This window comes from Nomascus leucogenys, chromosome 5 (assembly GCF_006542625.1).
Source record: "Nomascus leucogenys isolate Asia chromosome 5, Asia_NLE_v1, whole genome shotgun sequence".
In the NCBI taxonomy this organism is placed as follows: domain Eukaryota; kingdom Metazoa; phylum Chordata; class Mammalia; order Primates; family Hylobatidae; genus Nomascus; species Nomascus leucogenys.
In genome coordinates, this window is record NC_044385.1 from 132,824,225 (window position 1) to 132,851,890 (window position 27,666).

The 27,666-nt window shown below is 38.0% G+C and overlaps 1 protein-coding gene across 1 annotated transcript; it reads right to left on the reverse strand.

Annotated features, from left to right (window-relative positions):
* Positions 1 to 268: 268 nt before the first annotated feature.
* Positions 269 to 27,160, reverse strand: ARGLU1 (arginine and glutamate rich 1). The gene is made up of 4 exons (XM_030813676.1): positions 26,571 to 27,160; positions 18,083 to 18,308; positions 15,698 to 15,781; positions 269 to 2,770 (listed from the first exon to the last, which is right to left on the reverse strand). Exons 1-4 carry the CDS (start codon positions 26,915 to 26,917, stop codon positions 2,606 to 2,608), a joined length of 822 nt encoding a protein of 273 aa, XP_030669536.1. The 5' UTR covers positions 26,918 to 27,160; the 3' UTR covers positions 269 to 2,605.
* Between the last annotated feature and the right edge of the window lie 506 nt (positions 27,161 to 27,666).

Genomic DNA, 27,666 nt, shown 5'->3' on the forward strand with positions numbered 1-27,666 from the left:
ACAAGCCAGGATTCTATGCTTACTATACTTAGAAAATTGAAAAAAATACAAACCACTGAAAATTCTTAAGATACTGCTAAATCCAGGATAGGTGGTGATACAAAAAAAAAGCTATGGACACATACTAGCACAGTAAATGAATACGGAGATAACTTAGGGTAGAATAGTCTGATTCGCTGCATCTTCCTAAGGGAAACTGAAGTAGGTAAAATCTCATACTACAAACCCCTTCCCCAATTTAAAGCATTAAAGAGTCCTCACACCAAGCTAATTTAAAGGTTTAGTTTATACAATTGATAATTCTGCAAACCACAATATGTCAATAACTACATACTGTAATAAAAATAAACAAAGTCATAGTTAATTCTATAATGCATTAAGAATAACCTAAAAAACAAATTGTGAATAAAGGCATATTTAATAAATTAGGGAACATCTTAACTTCTAATAGATTGGGGGAAATTTTTAAGTTTTCTATGTACACAAAGGCAGTGGGAACAAATGAAAAAAACAAATTACTACATTGTTGCAGCACATTAAAGACTGGATGGTGTATATTATTCACAATTACATCCTCTTTCCCATAGCCTGGCAGAGGAAAGTAGTTACCAAGCACAGGAACAATTTCAACATCTCACTGGAATCTCCAGCAGCAAGCAGATACTGCAGGATGTCATTAAGCAGCTTACTGTCACTTCACACCATATGTGGCAGTAAGAAACTTAAAAAAAAATTAAAAGGCACGCATAAGCTGATTTCAGATATTTTAAGTCCAGGCTACTCTCTTTAGATACAATGTTTTGAACACTTGTATATAACAGTTTTTAAATAAACATTTCCAAAAACTTGAATACAGAACTTAGGAACCATGAATCTGCACCAAAAAAAGTTACACTGAAAAAACAAACAAACAAACAAAAAAACAGAATCATGAAATAATTACAGCTAACCTATACTTAGAGATAAAATATTTTTTGGCAACCTATATCTTTAGGAAAATAAAATGTTTGATTTTAGAGTAGGTAGCATGTTTACTAAAACTTCTCACTATATTTCATGCCTATTTAAAATTCTACCTTTAAAGATCTTTAAACTGATTTTATATTGTTCCTTACCACAATTAGACTCATTGAAGAGCTCAAAACTAAAGCATTTTTCTTAGCATGCACACACAAAATAATCTACCATTTAGTCATCTCATTAACTTATGTTTTCAATTTTTAAGAATAATCAAACTGTCTAAAAAATATTGGGCAAAAATAAAAATATTTTCTCTACTTGATGACATGTTTATGCATCTCAGGTAGCATTTTAGATCAATATCCTTTTCTTGAATGTTTTAATACCAGTATACTTAAACATATGTAAGAGTAAATGAGGCAGATTCTAGTGTATAATATGAAAGCCATCCATAAGATTCCACATGCAAAAAAAAAAAAAAAACTTCATAAAGTTCTAATGTGTTTGTCCTAAAAATAAACGTGCAAGTACACTACACAATGAAACTTGACTTGACCATCTTAGCCTTTTTTTTGACAGTATAAAGCTAAGTTCTTTCTGATGGCCCACTCTGAAAATGATCTCAGATTCCATAATTTAAAAGCATTTTTCTAGCCTTTATTAAGTATAACTTGTGATAATACTTATATCCTAAAACAGAGGCACAGGTTTGAGAATTTAAATCTTCCGGGTTTTGTTAGTCTTTCTTAAAGGTAACACTGATGCCATTTGCTCTATCAGCATAAAGTTGATATTTGTAAAAATAGCCATAAAATACTAATTCACAAGTATATTTAATGTACATATAAACCCTATGATAAAAGTATAAACAAGAGGAAATATAGTTCTAAGACTTCTAAATGGTTGACCATCAAAAAGTGAACCACCCTCTTTAAGACTTAACATAACATTAAAAAAAATTGCTTCAACATATGAATTTAAGACTTTACTTTATTCAGCAAAATCATTTATTTACACAATGGGGAATGCTGGTTTGATTTTGTCAATGAAATAAAAACAAAATGAACAGAGACAATACTGAACTGTATATGTACTTTGTATCAGGGTTGACCAACTGTTTCCTTACCTGTATCAGGAACATCAAGAGCAACAGTATCACAAGGACACTGGTTTAACAATACACCACATAGGTCCAGTAATACCCTGGGAATTTCCCAGTGCAATCACCAACTTTTTCTTTTTTTATAAATATATAAAAAAACAAAAAGTCAGCAAAACCAGCATTATGATGTAGCAAACAGAGTATAACTCTGAAGTCAGTGGGGTCAGTAAAAGCCTTATCAGACCATCCATAGTTTTACAATGTGATCTGCTCTTCCTCAGACCACTAATATAGAATCCAAACAGGTGAAAAATACGTCACTCCTTAGAAGACAACAATGATCTGATAAGGATTTGACTTAGTGGAAGGAAAAAAAAAAAAAAAAAAAAGGGAATTGCAGAGCATAGCCCCTATTAGAACAAGCTAACTTTCCAGATTTTACAAATTAAAAAAAACGAAAACAAAAACAAAAAACCACTTCAACATGAAGCTACCATACAAAGTTTTTCCATTTTTCTTTGTAAAAAGTTCAGAGTTTGCAATTTAATCCTGGGTTTTTAATGAGAAGGACAGTTTTGGCCTGGACTTCCCCTTGCCCAGGATAATTTTTTGTTCTTCTTTTTGTTGACGTTGTCGTTCTTGTTCTAGTTTCATCCTTTCCTCATGAATCTTTCTTTGTTCTTCAACAATTCTCAACTGTTCTTCGGCCTGAAAGTTAAAAGTAAAAATTAATAATAGAAATGTATTAAAAATTATCATATGTACCCCTGCAACAGGTGTATCTATTATGTATCTACAAAAAAATTTTTAATGCAAATGCAAAAAAGGGGGAAGGACTTTCTATGAATTACATGCCTTCACAATATTTTAGTTACGAGGTGACAACTTACACACAATAGCATGGGTCATAAAATTTGACTAAGGTCATGCAGTTTAAGTGGTAGAGAAAAAAGAATTAAGAAAATTAAAAGAGAACCCTTTATTAATTGTATCTACATTTTCTGTCTTTCATTTTTAATGAAAATAAATGAACAAATTATGGAAAAGCACTTACACATTTTGGAAATGGAAATTAATTTCCACAAATCACATGTTGAGATCATGACAGATTTTGTTCTATACCTATTTTTATCTCTAACTTCATTGTACCAGATTAACAGACTGTTAATTATAAACCAAGGCACAGATTTACTCAAAGAGCAGGTTATCTACCAATTACCATATTTATAGTTGAAGGGCATACATACACACACACACACACACACACACCAAAAACGTAGGAAAAAATCTCCACTGGGGCTTTTTGTTTGTGTGGTCAAATCACGCTGAAAAAAAGGGACTATATTATAGTATCAGTAGACAACCAAGAAACACCACAGACCCAATTACCTGAAGAAAAATATCAGAAAACCTTCTGACCTGACTAACTATAAAGTGCTATCTAATTTCAAAAGGACACTGGTGTAACTGATTCCACTCCTGCAGTGCCTTCAACTCCTTCCATGTCAAGCAATTTCTTTCCTGCACTCTTCTACAGATTTCCCCCTCTTTATCAAAGTCAGGCCCTTCTCATGCTTCGTAGAGATACCATACACACATCTTCAATTCTCAACCAAGTACAATTTTAATCCCTTCCCCAAGGGGACATTAGGCAATGCATGGAGATGATTCTGGCTGCCACAACTGGGAATGGCTCCTGGCATCTAGTGGGTAGGAGACTGGGACAATGCTACACATCCTATAATGCGGAAGACAGCTCCCACAACAAAGAATGATCCAATCAGTGCCAAAATTGAGAAGCCCTGCTCTAACCCTTTTTTAATATCAGTTGTCACGATTTATCCTTTTTCCCCCTCTATCTGACTGTGATCTTAAAACATTCACTGCATCCTTTGAGCTGCCTACCTATTCCCATTCAAAGTCAAATTTTAGGTCATTGATTCCATCTCCATTATTCTACTAAAATTATCTTCTGTATGGTCAAAATCTATCAAATTCAGTGATTTTTCTCTTTATTCAAATAAATTCTTCTGTTCACTTAAGTCTCTTAAAAATGTTCTCTCTTCTGATACATTCTCTAATGCCATACACTAATTACTTCTTTTGTCTCCATTGATATATATATATATATCAAATATATATATATTTAAATAAAGTGTAATGTGACTGGTTTATAGGCTTTATGGCAGAGGAAGATGGAAAAGGAAACAGGACTCTGGTATGCAATACAAAATGTTTAAATTTTATCTTAAGTAGCAAAAAAAGGGAAGAACACAAAGAAGTTTAGACAGCAATGTGACGTAGACTAAAAGATAGGTGTTGGAACAAATCAATGGCAGCCAAGTAAGGCCAGAGATAACGAAGATCAGAATTACAAGCAGTGAGAGAATCCGGCAGGTGAGCATGGTGGAAAATCCAACAGAGAGCTAAAAGATATCTTTAAGATACAGCTCTCTAAAACCTTTTTCCTATGCTACATTTAGACCTGGCTACTGGACACATCCACCTGGGAGACCTAGGACTTGCTTCAAAATTCAACGTTTTAAGATTTAAATTCTTCCACTTTATCCTTAAAATAAATCTGCCCTTTACACTTTCCCTTCTGCCACTCAAATTCTATAGCTTTATTTCATCTCTTCTTCAGTCAAGTTTGTTAATTCTTGTTTTATATTCTCTGCCTAGAGTTTATTTTCACTTCTTTTGCCAGCATACCAGTTTAGGGTCACATATCTTTTGTACATCTAAAATGGTGCCCCTGTTTCCAGTGTGTCCTTCAATCCATCCTACATGATACTGCCAGACTCACCTTTCTTGACCATTGCTCACTCTTTCTTGTTCTCAAATTTCCAATGATATCCACTGTCCATGGCATACAGCTTAACTTCCTAAAGTATAATGTATCTCTAAGACAAGATTTTCTATAAGCTGGCTCCAGCTTGGTTTCGACTCCTCTTCTAAATTCTCCTTTCTATCTTGTTCCCCCGTCTTTTGCTCATGCCATTCTTTCCTTCTATGGAAATCCTACCTGTACATCAGAATCTATTTCAAATAGCCACTCTCTTCCTTAGGCTTTCACTGATATTACAACAAAAAGAATTACCTGCTACCAGTCTTCATTAGTGAATTCATATGCCAATTACTTTATCCAGTTTTAATAAATCATCACAAATTTGGGGTAAGAGCTTAGCGTGTGCAACTGAATCAAGATGTAGTAAGGGTTCTTTGGATGTGTGCGTGTGCCTAAGAAACATTTTATCAAAATAAATACTCAGATTCACTTTCTTCTAAGGTTCTAACTCAAGCCTAGGAAAGCATACTAGAGCCCTGGAGAGTGAGGGTACATAAAGCAGAACATCACCACCCTAATCCATAAGAGAAATCTAATGAACATTACAAATATACCATTTTTTTACCCTGTAAGACAGAAATTCAAAGTGTGACAGCACATTGCTGTGATTTCAATATGTCCGCCAAAGGTCACTGTTAGAATTAACTGGCATTGTTAACAGTATTAAGATGGGGGGATTTAGGCAGTGATTAGGCCATGAGGGGTTCATCCTCATGAACGGATTAATTCTGTTATCACCCAAGTGGGATGTGGGTTGGTTACCATGGGAATGGGCTCCTGATAAAAACATGAGTTTGGCCACCACTTTTCTCTCCCTCTAGGGCCCTCTCTGTCTAGCTTGCTCACCATGTGATGCCTTCCACTATGAGGAGACCTCATGGGATGCCTGTGCCATGTTCTTAGGCTTCCCAGCTTCCAGAACCCTAAGCCAAATATTTTTATGAATTACCCTATCTCTGTTATAGCAGCAAAAAAATGGACTAACACACATATGCTATCATATAAAGAGCACTCTCACACTATCAAAATTACATCTTCGTAATACTTTATGCCAGCAAGTACACTTTCTGGAATTTACATTATATACTTGTACAGCAATGTGCAAGTTTTGCACCCATGCGAATTTGATATATTTACAGGGTTACATATTACAACAGTTTATAGAAAGAAAAGAATGTGAAAAAAACCCAAATATCCACCAATATGGGGTACACTAAATAAATTACTGAAGATATATAAAGCAGAATATTGTATAGCTGTTAAAAACAAATTAAGAAAGAGGAAAAAAGGAGGCCCCTATGTTCCCCAATGGAAAAATCTCCAAGTTACACCGTTAAATGAAAAAAATAAAGTTCCATGTATACATGCTACTTTTGTGCAATAAATGGAGAATTAAAATATTATGCATTTGTATCTGCCTGAATATGCTTTTACAGACATTCTGTAAAGATTTTAAAAACACGTAACTGAGTACACTTTTGGAGATGGGGTTGGGATTGGGGATTGGGTTGGGGGGAAGGTAAAGGGACTTCACTTTCTCTTCCTAAAAAAACAAAATTTGAACCATGTGATCATTTTGCCTAATTAAAATCCAGATTTTTAAAGTAAAGCAACTTCCTTCAGATAAAATACTAATTCTGCACTTTAGATTGGGTAAAGAATCAAGTTTCTTCATTTAGGTCTACAAATAGAGAAGGTAAAAGTGTGTGTGAATGTATGTACAGAAGAGTTGATTTTCTCTGGGACTACGGCTCAACAATGTTAATCACCAATGCTAGGCATACAGTGCCTACTAGAAGTATTTAATGCAATGATTTAAAAATTAGTTGAATATACTGTCTATATACAAATATTGGTATTTTGTTCTACTATGGCTTTAAACTAAGCATCAATCTTAATTACACTTTGACAAAAATAAGATTATTCAAACACTAACCACAGTCATCTCTCATTTTAATATAGTCTCTCAAGTGATAAAAGCTGGTTTCCTGTTCATCCACCATCTGTAAGTGTGGTATGACCCTAACACCTTATTTGCTAGGTATTTTCCTAAATCCTACCCTCTCTCTGTAGTAACTTTTTCTTTCCTGATGACTTGACTTGCCAGAGAATACAACCATTGTTCCTTTCCCTGCTTGTTTCACATTTATGCACAAGAAAGCAGTATTTGCATTGGGGGGTTGGGGATGCATATATGTATTTATACAGATGAAAAATACTAAGTAACTCACTCACAAGGATTATGTGGTGGACAGCTTGGAGGCCAAGGAGAAAGCTAACATCGACAATACCAGAACCATTACACGGGGGCAGACCCTCCTAGCCATTATGCCCATAACCCTGTTCAATCTCACAAAGGTGGCTTTCAACCTTGTACCCCAAGCTAAAGAGTGACTGGTGATAAGAAATACACACACACAAAATGTTCCATTATAGTTAAAAGGCCTACTTACCCCTCCCAGTAATCTCTGCCCTATTTTATTTATTTATTTATTTTTAGACAGAGTCTTGCTCTTGTTGCCCAGGCTGGAGTGCAATAACACGATCTCGGCTCACTGCAACCTCCGCCTCCCAGGTTCATGCGATTCTCCTGCCTCAGCCTCCCGAGTAGCTGCGACTACAGGCGCATGCCATAACGCCCGGCTAATTTTTTTGTAGTATTTTAATAGAGAGGAGTTTCATCTTGTTAGCCAGGATGGTCTAGATCTCCTGACCTTGTGATCCGCCCGCCTTGGCCTCCCAAAGTGCTGGGATTACAGGCGTGAGCCACTGCGCCCAGCCTCTGCCCTACTGTCTTTACCCAGAGGATCTACTGATTTTATAGATTACTTTTCTAAGCATTCTCCTTCTTAAACTGTCTATAAATTTAATCAAGGTAGTCTTTAGCAACAGTCCCTTTAGCAGAGATACTGACATCTATTCTCTATTTGAAATATATGTAACTTTATAAAATTTTAAAAATCCACAGAAATATTTCTTTTCAAGAGTGATTATAGAAATGGATGAAAATCAGCACAATTAGAAACTATGCCACTATTCAGAAATGTGATTTCTACATTTTAAACCTTCCAAGATAGCCTGATCCACTCTGCCATTTATAATTTTAATTCCTTTATTCATCTTCCCTTCCATAACTTTTTAAATGTATATCCCACTTTAGATAACCAATGACTTAAAAAATGAAAAAATACATTTGATACGATTAGTTCTGACACTTAGTAAACTATGTCAGTAAATTTTTCTGAAGTATTCCATGTACAACGTTAAATAACAGAAGGGTAAAACACAAGGATCCCCTTCATCCCTGTGACAACATATTTATTCTCACACTTACGTCCTTAGGGTTTCTAATATGCCAAACCATCATTACGGGATATCATTAGCTACCATCTAAATTCCTGTCACCACCTACTCCCTTTACCCCCTTTTATTCTTAATTCCCCTCTTGTGACATTTATATATAACCTTAAATCATTTTTGAAACTTCAACCTCAGATAATATCTCCATGGATTCCATGTTACCTGAAGTGAAGACAACTGTTTCAAAAGGAGGAAGTGACAGATTGAGCTTGGTATGCAATATTATGTACAAAAAGCACTGCCTGAGCACTCTGGAGAGACTGCTCTGTAATTCTGCCAAGGAAAATCTGATGCCTTCGGGGTTTTCTTTATACTTTCTGTTCTAAAATTTCACAAACAAAGGTATTATCTAGATGTGGCTCTTTTAATCTTCTGTATCCTACATTCTCTCTTTTTACAGTTCTTCTGTCTTGGTCATTCACTATTTTGTGCACTACGTTTTCCTTAAATGCCTGGGGATACCTGGAATGAGTTTATTAGGAATGATTACATCAGGAGGGTCTTTTCTGGTTCCTACAACAGACTTCCCCCTGCGTCCCGGCTTTTTCATACCTCTTCACTTACCAAGTTTATTAGTTCTCCCTTACAGTTTTTAAGAACTGCTACTTCGGTGATTCGGGGCCCCATCTTTTGACTGGCCTTCAGTGGCTTCGTGTTTCCAGTTTGTGTCCTACAAACCCATCCTTCACAATGTCAATATACTCACTCATGTCCAGAAATTTATTTTTTAAATTACTGTCCCAAATACATTAACATAAGGTCTTCAACCAGCTTTTTATCTTAACAATCAGGAAAAAGCCTCTCGCTCTCTGAAAATCCTTACCTGACTTACTCAAAACTTCATTTCAAATTAAAATATTTGACATTTACATTTGTTGCCTTATTTTTCCTAAGTATTGTGCCATTTCAACTTATAGAAATGCTCACTCTAAGATACTCTGTTCTTTTTCCAACTGTGTTCATTTCCTGTGGCCACTGTAACAAACTGCAACTGGATGAAATTTATTATGGAGGCCAGAAGTCCAAAATCAGTATCGCTGGAACAAAAATCGAAAGTGTTGGCAGGGACACACTTCCTCCAGAGGTTCTAGGGGAGAATCTGTTCCTTGCCTCTTGCAGCTTCTGGTGGCTGCCAAGGTTTCTTGGTGTGTGGACACTTCACTCCAAGGTCAATATCCTCAAATCTCTGTTTGTCTTCACATCACCTTTCCTATGTGTGTGGATTCTGTCAGGAGTCTGAACACCTTCCTTCATCGTGTCATGTGTCTTTTTCAGTCCCAGTTGGCAGTTTCTGCTGACACAACATTCTCAGAAACTTTGGAGGTCCCCTACATGTCACATCATTAAACATCGTTCTCCACAGATATTTCCTGGATAATCTCATCTATTTCTGGGTTTTACTGAGACAGTCCGGGAACCTATGAGTTACATGCATAGTTTCTTCCACACAAACAAAAGGCTGTCTAGCAATACCCCTGGCCTTCTTTCCAGAGCCAGTTTTTCTAACCGTGAACATCTTTTGCCATCTGAATAGCCTGAGATTTTCCCAACATCAAGTGCTGGTGGTTCTTTCTATACTTATCAGTTCATTCTTCAATTTAGCTCTTCTTGCCACTTTACTATAAACAGGAAGAAACCAGGCTACAACTTCAACACTTACTTAGAATGCTCAGCTAAATATGAAAAAGTTTTAAGTTCTGCCTTACATACAACTGTAGGACACAATTCAGCCAAGCTTTCTATCACTATATAGAAAGGATCTCTTCCCCTCCAGTTTATAATATGTTCCTAATTTGCTTCTGAGCCGTAACCAGAAGCACCTTTAAAATCTGTATTTTTGCCAACAGTATTTAAAGGCAACGTATGCATTTTCTACCATGTGACTCAAAATTGGAGCCTCTACCCACTGTCCAATTCCAAAACCACTTCCACATTTTTAGGTAACATATTACCACAAACTAAACAGCTCAAAATAAATTTATTCTGGAGGCCAGCAGTCTGAAATCAGTATCACTGGGCTGAAAGCAAGGTGTCAGCAGGGTGTCCATTCTCCATCCTTTTGGAGTCTTTAGCAGAGAGTCTGCTCCTTGTCTCTTACAGCTTCTGGTGGCTGCCAGGATTCCTTGGCTTCAGCCTACATCACTTCAATCTTCAAAGCCAACATTTTCAAATCTCTCTCCTCTGTCTTTACCTAGCTTCCTTCTCCTGTCTGTGCTATATGCTAAAATTTCCCTCTGCCTAAGAATACATGTGATGGCATTTAAGGCCCACCACATAATCCAGAATAAACTCCCCATTGCAAGATACTTAATCACATCTGCAAAAGCCCCGCCCTCCTTGTCATATATGGGCACATTCAAATTCCAGGTATTAGAATACAGATTATTTTTCATGGAGACAGGACAGAAGGGATTTTTCAGCCTACCATACAAACTCATTTAAAAGAAAGCCATCTCTCCATTGCAAAGCAAACTCTGGTTTATTTTAAACTTATGTATGTGGTACACATTTGATATATAAGCAACTTTCAAACATGGCACTATCTTTTTTTCTCTCAAACTGCTGAGATAACAAACTGGTGAGATACGAAGTGGTATAACACGATGAACTTGGCAGGGGGTGAGAAGAAAACTATTTCATTAATAAAGAGATCTGTAAATCTAGAATTTATAACTTGCATATACTTTAAAACCCCAAACACCCCTGTCTCCCATCAGAAGTAATTTGTCCTTCCTTTGACCAGTATGTTACCTAAAATTTTATTAGAAACTATCAATGTATTATTATAGTTGAGGTGTTTACACCAGATTCACTAACCAGGTTGTATGGTTTGTATTTACAATCTTGACAAGGGTACAGATTGAGAGTTTCTTCCTCCTGCTGACACAATCTTCTGGAAGAGTATTTTACTCTATAGCAAAATCTAGCCCCAACTTTTAAGTCTGTTTCCCTCTCGAAAAAAGTAAAACTCATATACATTTCGGAACAGTATCTGAGATTTTCCCAGGCACATCATAAAAACACCATGAAGAAGACTTCAAAAAATTTTAAGCACTATTTTTAACAAAAGAAAATTAAAATTTTCCATTGTATTAACCCTTCAAATACCTAAAGATAGTTATGTGCCACCAACACTAACTCAAGAACAAAGAACAATCTGCCAAAAAGCCAAGTTAAGTCATATTTGGATGCTTTTACTTTGTAAATAAAGTACGTTTGTTGGTTAATACTTCTGTCTCTGTTGACAAACCAAGTATCTTGGTACACAATGTGGAACTGAAAAAAACAGTAACTACCCATGGACTAGAGCACTTAACAATGATTTTCACATATGAGTGAGCTCGTGTGGCTCGGCTAATACATTCCTTATTAGTCATTACGGGATTCAATCTGTGAACTTGTGTCACAAAAGGCTACTTAAAAGTCAAAAGTATGACTTTAACTTCTTTACTATTATTTGTATGTGATCAAAAAAGTGATATACATTACTTGTAGCACGTAGAAACTGAAGAAAAGTATAAAGTTACACATAAGACTACCAATTAAGGATAACTCTTTTTAGCATTTTGGCTTTTCTGTCTCTTAAAATGTGCAAGTATATGTTTCTCAAAATAAAAGGATCATATTGGATATATAAATTTTGTATTTATCTACCTCCTATTTTGTATTTCCCCTGAATTATCAAATACTTTTTGGCTACAGAAAAACCCACTGCATAATAATAATGAATCCAACAACTTGGACATTTCTATTTTAAATAATTTGAGATTATCTTTGTACGTAAATTCATTTGTAAATGATTCTATCTCATGAGATAAATTCTTAGACACAGAATTAAAGTTTTTTATATTTACTGATTTACTGTTAATTGTCTTCAGAAACTGTTATACCCATTTAAATTCTCATGATCATCAGGTAAAGAGGTATCTGTATCATAATCTGCCAACACAGGACACTGTGAAAAACAATGGCTTTAGGGGATTTCTATTAAGGAAAAAGAAAAGAGGGGGACATTTCTTTGCTTCTCTACTGAGGTTGAGATATATTTTCAGAAATTTATTGTAGTTGCTTCTTGTCCTACTTGTGTACAAATCTCCTTTTTAATTAGGAAGTTAGTCTTCTTTACTGATCTGTAACATCATTGTATTATTTTTTTCAGTTAAAATGTTTAAGAAATCTCCCTCCCCACTTCCACGGTACTTTCATTATCAACTTGACTTTTCTATAATCCGCTTTCCACACAAACTTCTTAGCACACATAAGGTTGGATGGCTGCTCATTTACTACAGCTACTTCTCCCAATATCCCAAGTTTCCATGCCCTTGCCTTTGTTTTATTCTACTACCTCAAAGGCCTTTGCCCTGTTTCATTTCCTCGCACTCTTGTCCGCCTCCTAATAGAATTTCCACCTATCCATCAGGGCCCAGCTCAAGGGACTACCTCTTCTAGGAAGGTTTCCCAGGCCACCCAGGGCAACTATGTCATTATCTTACATTACCTATACCACTTACCAAATATTTCCATGGTATTAGTAACTTTTTTTGGAGTTGTCTTTGTTTCCAAAATATGTTAAATTATTTAAAAGCACTTAATGGCTTGTCTACTTTTTCATCAAGTTGCTTTTCTCAATACAGATTATAGCAAACAGTTACCTTTGATCATCCCTCATCATTCATCACTTTCTAGAGGCCAGAATGCTTCTCACTCTTCTTGCATTATATGGTATCAAGTACTTTTAATAGGAGTTTGAATGTATTTTACATGTTTCCCAATAAACATACACAAAGATTAAAGAATAGTGTTCAAAATTGAGAGGAAGGGGAAGGAAAAAGGCAATAAAAGTGGAAGTGGGCCTCAATGTGTACCTTGCCATCTTTATACATTTTTTGTCTCCTCATACACAAAGCATACCCTACTTTTCCTGCCAGCATATGACTACCAACAGAATCAAATAAAAAACTTTTCTTGGCCGGGCGCGGTAGCTCATGCCTGTAATCCCAGCACTCTGGGAGGATGGTGCGGGCGGATCACAAGGTCAAGAGTTTGAGACCAGCCTGGCCAACATACTGAAACCCCGTCTCTAGTAAAAACACAAAAATTAGCCGGGTGTGGTGGTGGGCACCTGTAGTCCCAGCTACTCAGGAGGCTGAGGCAGGAGAACTGCTTGAATCCAGAAGGCGGAGGTTGCAGTGAGCCGAGACTGCGCCACTGCACTCCAGCCTAGGCAACATAGAGAGACTCCATCAAAAAAAAAAAAAAAAAAAAAAAAAAAATTCTCCAGTATCAATTTACTATGCTTCCAACTTTATTGAACACTGTAAGCAGCCATGTTAAATATGTTCAAATTCTTACTTGACTTTCTCAAATCCAAGCCTCTTTTTCCCTAAGATATGTTTTTTACTGAAGTTTATCACAAGCATGCCATCAGAATAGTGTCACTCTAGGCCAGGAGCAGTGGCTCACACCTGTAATCCCAGCACTTTGGGAGGCCAAGGCAGGTGGATCACCCGAGGTCAGGAGTTCAACACCAGCCTGATCAACATGGTAAAACCCCATCTCTACTAAAATAGAAAAATTAGCCGGGCATGGTGGCGGGCGCCTGTAATCTCAGCTACTCGGGAGGCTGAGGCAGGAGAACAGCCTGAACCCACCCAGGAGGTGGAGGCTGCAATGACCCAAGACTGTGCCACTGCACTTCAGCCTGGGCAACAAGAGCAAAACTCCGTCTCAAAAACAAAACAAAGCAAGAATAGTGTCACTCCGATCAAATCTAAATCTGTGTGATCTAGAAAAGTGCTAATGTTAAGCATGGCCCACAGACCACTTATAATCTACGAACTAATCAATCCCCAACAAGGACAAATCAATACAAGGGTTTTAGAAGTTTTTACAGCAGTATGACCTCATTTTTCTAGTAATTCATCTTAATTGTATTTTGCAAAAGTAGAGGTCTGAGACAAACTGGGATTAAAAAACAAAAACTGAACTTTTACTACCATTTGAGAAGTATAAGGTTATGCCTACCAATATTTTTTCCAGTGATCACAGACTGAAAATCTTATTTTCGTTTTTCATGTGGGCAAACAATAGAGGACTGTAAGAATAATGCAAGGAGGCCAAGCCGTCCCTAGCTACCACAGGGTCAGAAGGGATCAAGATCTTGGCAGGGCACACCATGCTTCCAGGCCACCCACATAATGAACCCACCACAGCTATCCAATCTCTTTAACGTGTCCTAAAAGGAGGTCCAGTTCCACCTGCTCAGTAATTTTGCTTCAATGATTTACCTGTCAACCATATTTTTTTCCTCTTTTCTGAAACATCTATGCCTCACAAACCAGAGTGTATTTTATTTACCCTTCAAAGCTCACTCAACCTTCTAACCTCAAATTCAGATTGAACACTTTCCCTCTTCTTCCTATCTGCACTGAGGTTCTCTCCTTATATGGAATCCTGGAATCACTAAAAAAAAAAAGTTATCACATACTTATTCATAAGCATGCAGCAATATAACTTAGAATGACTCATCCATTTCACATTCCTATTGCTTTTTCTACCTTAGCAGATTTTAAGATTTTCTTTGGGAAAGCGGATTATGGCTTTCCAATAGATTCCATTACGGCCTTCACAAATACCAGGTGATATTTACCAAGAATCCATTGTGCCATGCTCACTAAGTTATCTGGAATATTTCTAGCATTCTCTCTTATCCAGAGTACACTATTTTTCAGAAGATGATGTTCTAGAAACAACTGCCCCATATTAACTTTTTACATTCTTATTAAGGTTATTTATGGTCTTCCTTCATCCCTACTCTCAATGGGATCCACTGTTATCTACTTAGACCCACTTGGATATTTTTCTGTACATTGATAACCACAAAATTTCTTTATACCATGTAACTGGAGCTTACAACTTGCTTTCCCCCACCCCCATCTTTCTATATTATATAATTACCGAAGACTCTGTATTTCTTAAGATTATAAACTAGGAATAGGAAATTACTGTGGTGCACTTACTATCAAATAAATACTATCTACTCCTGGTAACAAGCCAACTAATACAAAGTAAAATGCTGCATATTATAGTTGGTTTAAATATACCCCCAAGCTTTTGTTGTTGCTATTAGTTTTTTAGGCATAGGAGAAATGTGAATGAGGTTAGGAAAGAAAAAATTGGGGATAGAGAACAAAACAATTTCCCCAGAAAACTTGTTTTTTAAAATCACTGCAAATTTTGAAGTTCTGTCCAGATTGGAAGTAAAAATCTCAATTGTTCCTATCCTTGCCTCAAAAAGCCTTTAAAGTTAGTCCAGAGAATCCCCCCAAAATAAGTCAAATTATAGGGCACAAAAATCAATCCACAAAATCTGAAAAAGGGAAATAAAGCAAAATACAAAACACTTTTCACGTATGCTTTACACTTACCAGTTTGGCTTGTGCTTCTGCAATTTTTCGGTTATTCTCTTCCAGTATTCGCTCTAGCTCCTCACGTTTTGCACGTTCTTCCTCCTAAAGGGGAGGATATGTTAAGATATTAGAAAAACAAAATGTTTATTTTTATTGATAAATATTTACTAATCTTCCTCTGAACTTTTTTGATATGACTTACAGGGTAGCTTTATAGCTACCTTCTGTCTGACAAATGATAAACTGTGCAGTCACTAAAATTGGTTTCTAGCACTAAATTTAAATCATCCCTCCCAGTCCAAACAGTAACCAACTAAACCCTCCCTAATGATAGTTTCCTGGCAATTATTACTAATACTTTAATATCACACAAATCAACAAGGACAACTACAAAACTGGATAGTATTTACCAAATTAAAAAAATAATATATAAAATATAAATAAAGTGAATATTTGTCTCACCAATTATGTATACCTACGTATTCTTTACCTATACTCCTTTAATCAGCATTAAAAGTTGAATATTTACTGTCTTGTCCAGTGTCCTGCAGAGTGTGCTCCTCGGCTGCCATACGCGCCAGCTTCCTCTTTAAAATGATTTGTACTGTTAGCTTGGCAATACCTGCATCAGCAGCTCAACCATTTATAAAGAAACAACATACAAGGAAGGCTGAGCTGAGGAATGCAGATGTTTATGGTAAGAAGGAACAAAAAATGTAATTCATCATTCCTAAGGCAAACAATTAATAAGAAAAATACATTTACTGTTAGTGAAAAATACAAATGGTAATCCATACTTCATGGAACTACGGGCTTCTTCCATGGGGAAAATGGACTTAACATTCAGATGTTGACAATTTCGGAAGGCAGCTTATATTGTCATCTACAATCTGAACTGAAACTCAGAAATCCAGGGGATGCATGGTCAGGAAATAAAACTCTTCAACTTATTTTTTCTTGGAGAATTTAATGAGATTTTATAATGCAAACTGTATGAAGACTGCTTGATGGGCTTGAGCAGTGTTCAGATCACAGCATACATATTCAAATGATTTTAATATTTGGAAAGACTGTCAGAGGGTTGTGTCCGTGTAAAAAAAAAATTGTTAATATGAAACAAAAAAAGCAAATGAAGAGAAAAAAATCTTACTATGATTAATAACTCGCTACAAGACAGCACCATTACTCCAAAAATATCTTCATTATTAAAAGCACTGATACAAATAAAAATTTCATACATTCAATTTTATAGTCTGTGAAACCCACTATAAATATAAGCATGTATATCTAGTTAAAGACAGGACAAGGGAAAATGCATTTTAAAAGCTAAGCTTACCAGAAAGCAAGGAGATTTAATATGTCAACTTGTCCACAATAATGCCAAGATGAAAAATGACAATAAGTCTTAATTATTTTGAGTCAAATATTTTAGTTCAAGAAAATACAACTACAGGATTTCCTACATCACACACCAATGGGATTCATATTCATTATGCAAACTATGGTGACAGACACTCAGGGCTGTAAAGTAATTTGCCTTGAGTGTTTCAGTGGCTTTCACCAAGTTTTTGGATCCTGGAGTAATCAGTGCAAACAAGCTATAAAGCTTCAGTAGCAAATTACTGTCTCACAGAAAGACATTTTCAACTTCTGCTCCAGCTGCTGATAAAACAAATCATGTGTTTAGCTTGACTCCAGACAAGGACAACCTGTTCCTTCATAACTCTCTAGAGAAAAAAAGGAGTTGTTAGTAGATACTAAAAAAAGTGGATGAATAATCTGGATATTTTTCCTAAAAAGATTCCTTGAAACACATTAGGAAAATGGAGGGCCTTATGATCAGAATGCTAGAATTAGTCCACTGTGCTGAAGCAGGGTTTAGGGGAAGGAGTGAGGGATAAAAGAAGGAAAAAAAGAAGAGTGAGAAAACCTATTTATCAAAGCAGGTGCTATCACTCAATGTTAGGCCCTGCTCTTTTTAATCTGACTGAAGGCAAAAGCCTCTCACAGTCTAGGTAACAGAGTGACAGAATAGAAGAATATACAACCACAGGTGGATTTTTAACCTTTTCCCTTTACCACTCCCTGTCTCCCCACCGTCCTCCCAAAAAAGAATGTAAGTCCTGCAGCCATGGCAAAAGTTTCAAACACTTCTCAAATAGCCAGTTCCATTAAATCAAAAAGTATCCTTGAATATGTTTTATAAAAGCTTCCAACTTTTAAGTTATCAGTCAGCACTTCTGAATAGGCTAAAAAATTAACTTTCGCAGCAATGTTAAGTTTAGACGAGAAAGGAATTAGATAGTCTGTATTCCATCTCTTTCTGAACTGAGCAGGAGGCAGAACCCAACACTGAAAGTTTTGCCATGGACTGTCTCTACTTTCCAAACGACCGAGCGTTACCTCTCTAGCTTTTTGTGCTGCAAGCTCAGCTTGTCTCTGTCGCTCGAGTTCTTCGAGCAACTGCTTTTCCATGATGCGTTTGGCTTCCTCCACCCTTCGGAGAACTTCTCGTTCAATTTCATCCTTCCTTTTCTCCAGTTCTTCCTCCACCCTTTTTGCCACCAATTCTTCCACTCTTCGTGCTGTTTCTTCCTCGATGAGTTTTTCTTCTATTTCTTGCTGTCGACTAGCAAACAAAGTGAAAAAAACGAGTTAGATATTTATTTTTAAAACTATAAATTTAAACAAAACTAGTTTTAAGTCTATCAAGCCATTGAGCCTGGTATTATTCAGTGATTTTTTCAGAATTCATTTTCATGTCACATTTAAGGAAATGACAGATACCAAGATGTTAACTGATACAGAAATACAAATGAATATAAAATCTTTTTTTCCTTTATCATATTCTAAATACGAGAACAGGTATATACAAAGAGCCTAATTCATTAGTTCTAATTTAGGAACAATAAATCTGAAACAGAAAATCTACTTCTGTTATCGACTTTATAATCAGAGGACAAGTTGTTAAAAAATATGGATTTGCTCATTTGCCAATCCCTTCGTGTGGGGCTGAGCTACAGAGAAGTAACGAGAAATTATGTAGCAGGCAACTCAGATTGGCTGAATTCATTTCCCGCTAAGCAAAGAAAGAATAAACACAGATTGAAGAGATTCAGACTGCTGGAGTAATAGTGTATAGTTTTTACTGAAAATATGACCAACTTAAGTTTTGAACTGAAGTTCTTTAGCTTTATAGTTCCTTACTATGTCTTTTCTTCCTTTTGTTAATTGATTTTCAATTAAAAGCTCCTCTAGAAATGGGAAAGTGGGTAAAAATATATTTTTATTACCAGAAAAAGTTCAATAAAGCATGATACTACAGTTTTAATTACTCCAATCCCATTTTGATATTATAAACCAATTTACTCAAAATAAAATTCTGTGCTGAAATTACTGACATTCATCAAGGCACCACTGTGGAAATCCTGCACATTTCATACCAATGATATTCAGTGATAGCCACTAGTCATATGTGTCTGGTCCGAACTGAAATTTAGTATGAAGAAAAAGAATATAAATGATCTCCTATTTTTATTTGATTGCATGTTAAAAATGATATTTTGGATAAAAATATACACTAAAATTAATTTCATCCATTTCTTAACGTTACTAAAAAATTTTATATTGCATATATTGTTCATACTATTTCTAGTTAATAGCACTCTGAGGCAATAAATTTGTGCTGAATGAATAAATTCTGAGGCTCTTGCAGTAAATCTAAATCCTAAGAGGACGATTCATGTTCCAACTTTCTCACAACCCTCAAAATTAAATAAAACCTGCAACCTTTATCTTTTGATGACTCATTTGACATACATATATATGAGAATCATTCAATTTATCTGTTTAGTAAAGACTTTATAGTTTCTAAGTGACCTTTAAATACCCCAATCCACTTCAACTCAACTCTATTCTTAAGGAGGATTCAATTCTCACCCAAGGGCTCTCATTTTCAACTCCCGTTACTTACTCACAGTGATAACACACTAATACCAATGTGTCTTAAACAATCTGATTCATCTCAGTTTCTACATTTATCCTCTACATTCTTCTGTCAAGGAGACAGTAGGTACTAGAGAAAGCATATTTTCCTTTAAGGGCCTAGATGTTTGCCCAACACTCATTCTCGGGACTCTGTTGTTTTAAGTCTTTATCTACAGCAGCTCAGTAAGACAGCAGGTATCTTCCCCAATACTAAAAATAATCGATCACTGGGAGCATATAAAAGGAAACCAGACAGAAACTTCAGTAGAAATTAAATCACATTTCCATATAAAATGTTGTTTCTCTACTTCACCCAAAAGGAAAGAAAACTAATCAATGAAACAAGGCTGACAACTGTTGAATCTGGATAATGAGTACCCAAGAATAAAGATAATAATCTGCCTTTGTGTATATGTAAATTTCTCATAATAAAGTGTACACACACACACACTTTTGCTAGTTCGTTCTTCTGAAATTAGTAAATGTAGAGAAGCCTAAGAAGAAACTTAATATTTAAAATTTCAAAACCAGTACAATGTGACTTTTAATTAATATTAAGTGAATCATAGTACTGACTATTAAAAAAAGGATAATGTAACACAGTTTCAATTAAAACTTCACACAAAGTAGAAAGAAGGCCCTAGGAGTAAAAAGTTGCCATCTTAAGAATTTGGTGAAGGTGGAAGAGACATGATACACACTCAAGGTTATTTTTGGCAGTCAAGCCATCCCTCAGCAAAAGCGCAGTGGCTAACAGGGCCTCATTTCCATAGCTTTGGTCAGTAAGGAGAAAATGAGCCAAATAAATTTACTTACAGCAAAAGCCAAATCAGAATGTCTGTTCCCTGCTTCTATTTCCACTGATGACATCAAACCAGAGGGCCCATGTAACAGGCAGTACAGGCAGGCCGTGGACTGCTCTGCTGCTAAGGAGTCAATTCTAACTACAGCTCAGCGACTTTATAGCCCAAAGGGAGGGCAACTGGAAAGTCCCATGCTCAACTGAAACACTGGAGAATGAGAAATGACCCAGTGCAGTTTCTCACAAAGCTGCTTATCTCCCTTTGTTCCTGGAGGAACTGCAAGGCATCCCAACATGAAAATTAAGCTTTGCAACAGGCCGGGTTCAGGGTACCACAGCAAAACTGTTTGCCTACAAGTGTTAGCAAGAATATAATTTCTGCTGTTTTTCTTGGTAAAATTAAAAATGCTACTTCAGTAATCAGAAAAAAATTTTAAATCAAATTTTAGAAACAGTGCTGAAGGAAAGCTCAATTTTATCCCCTCGCCATATACTGAATTCAGCAAACCAATGAGCACATATACAACTGAACTAGGCATGAGTTCATCTTTACTGATGGCAAATTTATCATCATAATCAATGATAAAACCACTATTATGCCTACTCCCGTAAGAGGCACTGAACTTTCTTGAGTGGGTCATTGGTGTCTTGCAAAATAGGTATCAGCTAACAGCCTATTCACTCCTCAAAACCCTTGCCATAGTAGTTGTTACCCTCATGATGTTCTTTTCTCTAATGTCGTCCTTACACTCCTCTGCTGAATATCCATTCCCCTGCCAATAATGTGTTATACTGATGAAAGCATTAAATCAAGATCTTCAAGGTTTTCAAAGGAAACGGTATAATACTAGGTCCTATTTTCTCTGTGCTCTAATGCATTTTAAAAACACTGGTCAGGCTGGGCACAGTGGCTCATGCCTGTAATCCCAGCACTTTGGGAGGCCGAGGCAGGCGGATCACGAGGTCAGGAGATCGAGACCATCCTGGCTAACACGGTGAAACCCCATCTCTACTAAAAATAAAAAAATAAAAAATAAAAATTAGCTGGGTGTGGTGGCGGGCGCCTGTAGTCCCAGCTACTCGGGAGGCTGAGGCAGGAGAATGGCGTGAACCTGGGAGGCGGAGCCTGCAGTGAGCTGAAATTGCGCCACTGCACCACTGCACTCCAGCCTGGGTGACAGAGCAGGACTCTGTCTCAAAAAACAAAAACAACAACAACAACAACAACAAAAAAAAAAAAACACCACTAGTCACAATGAACTTTAAAATGCTAACTATTAAAAACAAAACATAAGGCTACAGCACTTCAGCACTGTTATAGAGTAACTGGCACCATTATTTTAAAACATCTTTAAAATGTGGGAACTCAATCCTAGGGGCTTACTTCTAGGACTCGCTCAATTATTATTAGCAAACAGCATTTACTTATTACTTAATAGGTAACATATAATATTGTGCCAAAAGCTTTATATACCATGTCATCATCTAAATCATATAATTATTCCTATGCAGTGGGTATGTATCCACTTTTACCGAGGAAACTAAGAACAAGGAGCTGAAGTTTCTGGACTCGAGCACACTGGATGTTGCTGAGCTGTTTCTCTGAACCTACGCAGATGCCAAAGCTAATGATCTCAAGCAAGCACTATACTACCACCCTACATCGGTTTCTGCAAGACAAATGAGAGGGGCAAAGACAAGCACACAGATTTAACTACCAAAAAAAAAGAAAGAAAAAAGTATAAGCCAGGCATGGTGGCTCACACTTGTAATTCCAGCACTTTGGGAGGCTGAGGTAGAAGGATTACTTGAGGCCAGGAGTTCAAGATCAGCCTGGGAAACACAGTGAAACTCTGTCTCTACAAAAATTATAAATAAATAAATGAATACATATTCTTAACATCAGCTAGGTCTTATGCCTTAACGTTCTGTCAGAGCCTTAACCTCCAAAAATATGCGGTTCCATATAATCAATTTCCTCCTAAAAGCTCTTCTTTGCTCTCACAACGGACTGCCCAAGTATTTTAAGAATCACTTATATAGATCCCAGTTCACTGTAGATACTCTAATTTAGAAGGCTCTTAATCCGTCATCCAGTTGAACACCAAGGATATTCTAACCTAGACATCACACGCTAGAGTAAGTTACTATGCCATTAACATTTTCCTGATTTGCTGCAAGTTATTTTCAGTTGTCTATTTTTTCAACAGTTGATACAACATGGATGCAGCATCTCAAAAGAGCATTTAAGAAAATGGTGCTACTGGTGTGGGGACGGGGTGAGAAGAACCACACTGAATGGCTGGGACACTAGGATGAGAGGAAGATCTTTTGAACTGAATTTTGAACCATGTGAATTGCCTATTCAAAATTGAGGGTAAAAGTCTTTAAAAATGTAAAGGCCTACCTTTTAAGCATTAAGATTACAACTCATAAGATCACTTCTTAAATTCATCAGGCTTGGTCTGGCTCCATGTAAGTTAGTTACATTAAATAACATTACTTATTGAGAACTATTATATGCCAAGTATCACCTACTTTAAATACATTATCTCCAATTTTCACAACAAGCAAGACAGATTATCTCCATTTCACAGATTTAAAAACAAGGTTAGAAGTAGGTGATTTAGGTTGGGCGCGGTGGCTCACGCTTGTAATCCCAGCACTTTGGGAGGCTGAGGTGGGTGGATCACGAGGTCAGGAGATCGAGGCCACGGTGAAACCCCGTCTCTACTAAAAATACAAAAAATTAGCCGGGCGTGGTGGCGGGCGCCTGTAGTCCCAGCTACTCGGAGAGGCTGAGGCAGGAGAATGGCGTGAACCCGGGAGGCGGAGCTTGCAGTGAGCCGAGATTGCGCCACTGCACTCCAGCCTGGGTGAGAGAGCGAGACTCCGTCTCAAAAAAAAAAAAAAAAAAAGAAGTAGGTGATTTATTCAACAACTCAGAATTGTAAGTGGTAAACTAATAAGGTTTCCAATCTTACCAAAGAATTCCTAATTAGTTAAACCCAATGGTTGATTCTTATTTTACGGTCTCTTTCCATCTAACTAGATTTCTTCTAAGGGCACTTGACACTTTGCATTTTTACCATATTCCTTTCTGCTTCCACCATAGGCTTTTCTCCCTCTTCCTAATTGCAAATACAGGCATGTCCTAAGGTTCTTTCAGTTCCTTGAATGAACCGCTCTCCTCTCTCCACACTCTCCCTGGGTCATTCCATATACTCTCAAGGTTTCACTGACATTCAGTGAAGCCCCTCTCAGCTAGGCTTCAGTCTCACATGATCAACTCTGGATAAACTCAGTAGAGTATATCCAAAACTAGTGCTCACAGTGAAGGCACCATTCTCTTATCCCCTTTCCCTCTCCCTTATCCACTATTTACAGAGTTTCTGACATTTTTACCAGTACCTGCCACATGGTTGTTACTGAAACATTTGGTAGATGAGTTGCAATAGCCACACTATAAACATGAGAACCACCATTCTTTTTCTGAAGTCCCACATTCCATTTAATATACTCTAAATGTTTCTTCAATCTGTCCCTCTTTTCCATTCCAACAACTATCCTCGCTACTCCTGTGTAAACTTCTGTACCCACCTCTTAGTTTCCATCCTATACAACAATCAAAACAAAAAAGGCACCATGTCATTTACCTGCTTAAAATCCTTCCCATTTCTAGGATGAAATCCAAGCTCTAACATGACATACAATAACCCTAACATGATTCCCAGCCTCTATTTACCTCTCCAGTCACTCCATGACTTAAATATTTATAGAACTTCGCGTTCTAAGTCAACAGTCACCTGATTATTCCACTTTTAAGACCATTTCCTCTATTTTGGCAGGAGTCGGGGGAGGAGGCTCTTTTCCGTGCTCCACATATGTCCTATACCTTGCCTGACATTGTCATATTCTTATATCATCCACCCACACAGGATACTTCCTTTATACAGTTTATATTACTGTCACTAAATTTACTACACTGTATTATTGCCTATTTAATGATCTGTCTTTGAGCTAGATCAAACTCTTGGAGAAGGGCCAATCATCTTTATATTAACAGCACCTAGCACAGTGCCTGACACTTATTAAACGCTCAATAAACATCAGTTAAATGAATAAAATAACCAACAGGATATGTAGACTGAAAACTGTTTCCTTACATTCCCAAAGCTCCAACACTTAAGTCTTTCCATTGTTTCTTCTGCATTGCTTCCAAGGCATTAGAATATATTAAGTAATGCCTATTGCACGGCACCCAGGAATTTAGAGTATAGGTAGCTGCCAGCCCTGGTCCCTTCTCCCTCCTAAATACTATTGGCAGTTTGTGTCTTCTCTCAAACCAGAGAACCATATAGCTCCTCTATTTGCCATATTTCATTCCTGAATTTCTTCTCTGCTATCCATGTGAAACCTGCTAAATGCTTCTATTTATTCTTTGCAAACCAAGTTTCTTTTCATTTTTCCTACATATCTTAGCTTTCTAGTGAAAGGCAAGTTATTACTCTTTGGAGGTCTCCTTTGTTTTCACATGAAGAAATTATCTCAGCAATGTCTTAGGTAACTTTTCATACATCCATCTATTGAGAGCTATTTGAGATCTTTATAGCTAAGGGCCTTGTTGCAGACCCAAAAGTTGTATTCTACAAAATCAAGGTTTAATTTGAAACAATTACTTGAACTTTGTTTTCATACATATCATTGACAGTTCTAAGTACAGGAAAAATGAGTGTTGCATGTGTTTCAAAGGAGTGTTGGAAGCAAAACAGCTCCAGGTACAACTTCCTCTGTAATATTAGTGCTCCAGTCCTACCTTTTAGTAACTTTGGTTTTAGAAACAAGCTGTGTGTGTGCTGGAAAATCTACCTAACACAAACCCCACTACAGAAAACTACAAACCCTGCAGTCAATTCAGTACACATAAACTCACCTCGAGAAAATCATAAATTCAGTTACGTTCTTGCTTCATGAGCACTTTCTAAATATTCACTGAAGAACTGACCAAGTATGGCTGGTTGAATAGGGAGTTAGTAGGACTGTTCAAATCTACTTTTCAATGTGGTTTTTGGAAACTGAATACCCAGAGCATCAAAGTACGACGATCATAAAGCAAAACACACAATAAATCCCTAAATTTTAAAACCCCAAAATTCCTTTAGTTTGGTATTATTTATCCACACCTACTTTCATAACCAGAAATACTTGGGAGCTGACATTTTCGGAAACACACTCTAACTCTAGATTTCACTAATATCCTTCATGTGAGCAACGCCAAAATAAAAGCAACTATTCAAGTGTCTTCTGAAGAAGCACAGTGTAAGGGAAACAACAAAACTGCACGTGTTTGCTAGAGGAATAGAAAGCAAGTTAAAAAAAGGGTAGGCTTTGGGATGGTGATTACACAGGTGAATTCAGAGGTCAAAAAACTCATCGCACTGTACACTTAGGGTGTATCTTTTTTTTTTTTAACATCTCAAAGAAGGGGTGAGGGTGTAGGCTCAAGGGGAAAAAAGCAATCCCAACACCTTAACAATAGGAATACACTAGAGGGAAAATGCATTTTTCTGGCGGACCACCTAAAGTGTATGATTCCCGACAGTAGTTAGGTCCTGTCCCAAATTTGAGCTTCAATAGAAGAATGCTTCTGGCCAGCTGTGATTCGCATCTCAAAGGTTAATTCCCTTCTCTCTCCTTCTCAAGCTGACCAGCATACGCTCACCACCCTCCACATGTGCAGGCCGGCTCGCTCCGGGCCTCACAAAACGACGCAGCTCTCCGACCTCACTCCGAACTCCACCCCTACTTCCGGGACACCACTCCTCTCTCGCGCCAAAATCGCCTTCTCTTATTTAAGCCCTTTCTGCTCAAGCCCTCGAATTTTCCATCCCAAACAACTCGTGGGTCTGTCCCACCCCAAGCTTTCCAAACGCCAAGCCTGCCCGCCCCGCCGCCGCCTCTCCGGCCCGTTCCCGCGCCGGGTCCCCAGCCCCGGACCGTCCCCGCCATTCTCCCGGCCCGCGCCGTCCCGCCCCGGCCCCACGCCCTCGGCCCGCGCCCCGCTCTCCGCACGCCCCGGGCCCTCCCCCCGTGGGCACTCACATTTTTCGCTGCCGCTCGAACTCCGCTTTCTTCTCCTCCTCCTCTCGCTTCTGCTTCTCGTCCAGGCTGCTGCGCTTGCTCACCGTGCGCCCGAAGATGTCGATGCGGTCGGGCGGGGACGAGGCGCGCTCCCGGTCCCGCTCGCGCCGGGACACGGCAGTGTTGGTGGAGCGCGAGCGGGACCGCGACTCCCGCCGCCGGTTCCGTTTACTTTCCCGAGATTTGGAACGCTTCCGCACGCGCTCCTTGTCCCGGGATCGCGACCGGGACCGGCTGCGCTTCTTGTTGTGCTTGCTGCTCTTGGTGTGCTTGGAGCGGGACGAGCTCCGGCTCCGAGACCGGCCCATCCTTCCGGGCGACGCTCTAACCGCTCGCCTCAGGCCCCTCACGCGGCCAGTTCCCCTCGCCTCCGCCTTCGGACGCGGGCTGGCGGTTCTACCGAGGCCGGAGGAAAGAAAGGTGTCGGCCAACGGACTTTATGCCTTTTCCCGACGTCTACAGCTGCCACGAAGGCCACCTCCAACGAGAAAGCCGCAGCGCAAGGCGCCCCTAAGATGGCAGCTGTGGCTGCACCGGCCGCCCTTCCCACAATGCCGTGCGAGGAACGTGCCGAAACGTGGACCCCGCCTCCTGACGATTTTTGCCGAAGGCAGGCGAGCGCTTCCGAGCGGACTCGTTTTTTTCGCCCATCTTGGCGGAAGTCTGAGACGCAATAAATGGAGACTCTCCTTTTCGCCTTGGCGTACTCTTGTTTTTTTTTTCCTCCCTGGTAAGATGCCAACGCCATGTTGAATGAATTAAGCACGTTTTAATGAGATTTAAGTCCCGCCTCTCAGAAGTTGATTGATTGCATTACTTTCTAGGAGCTGGTCTTGTGGGGCAGCCCTAAAATGTATCTCCAAGTGACCCTGCACTCATCACTTGCTGCCTTGAGCTTAGTTTCCTCATTCGTAGAATGGAGACACCACACTTTCTGAAGTGCTTATGAGACTTGCAGGAGGTAAGTATGCAGCAGGTTTTGATGAATGTAACCTAATGCTTACTACAGGGCTTAATGTGCCTTCTAAATGCTTTAATGTATTAACAAGTGCTTAAT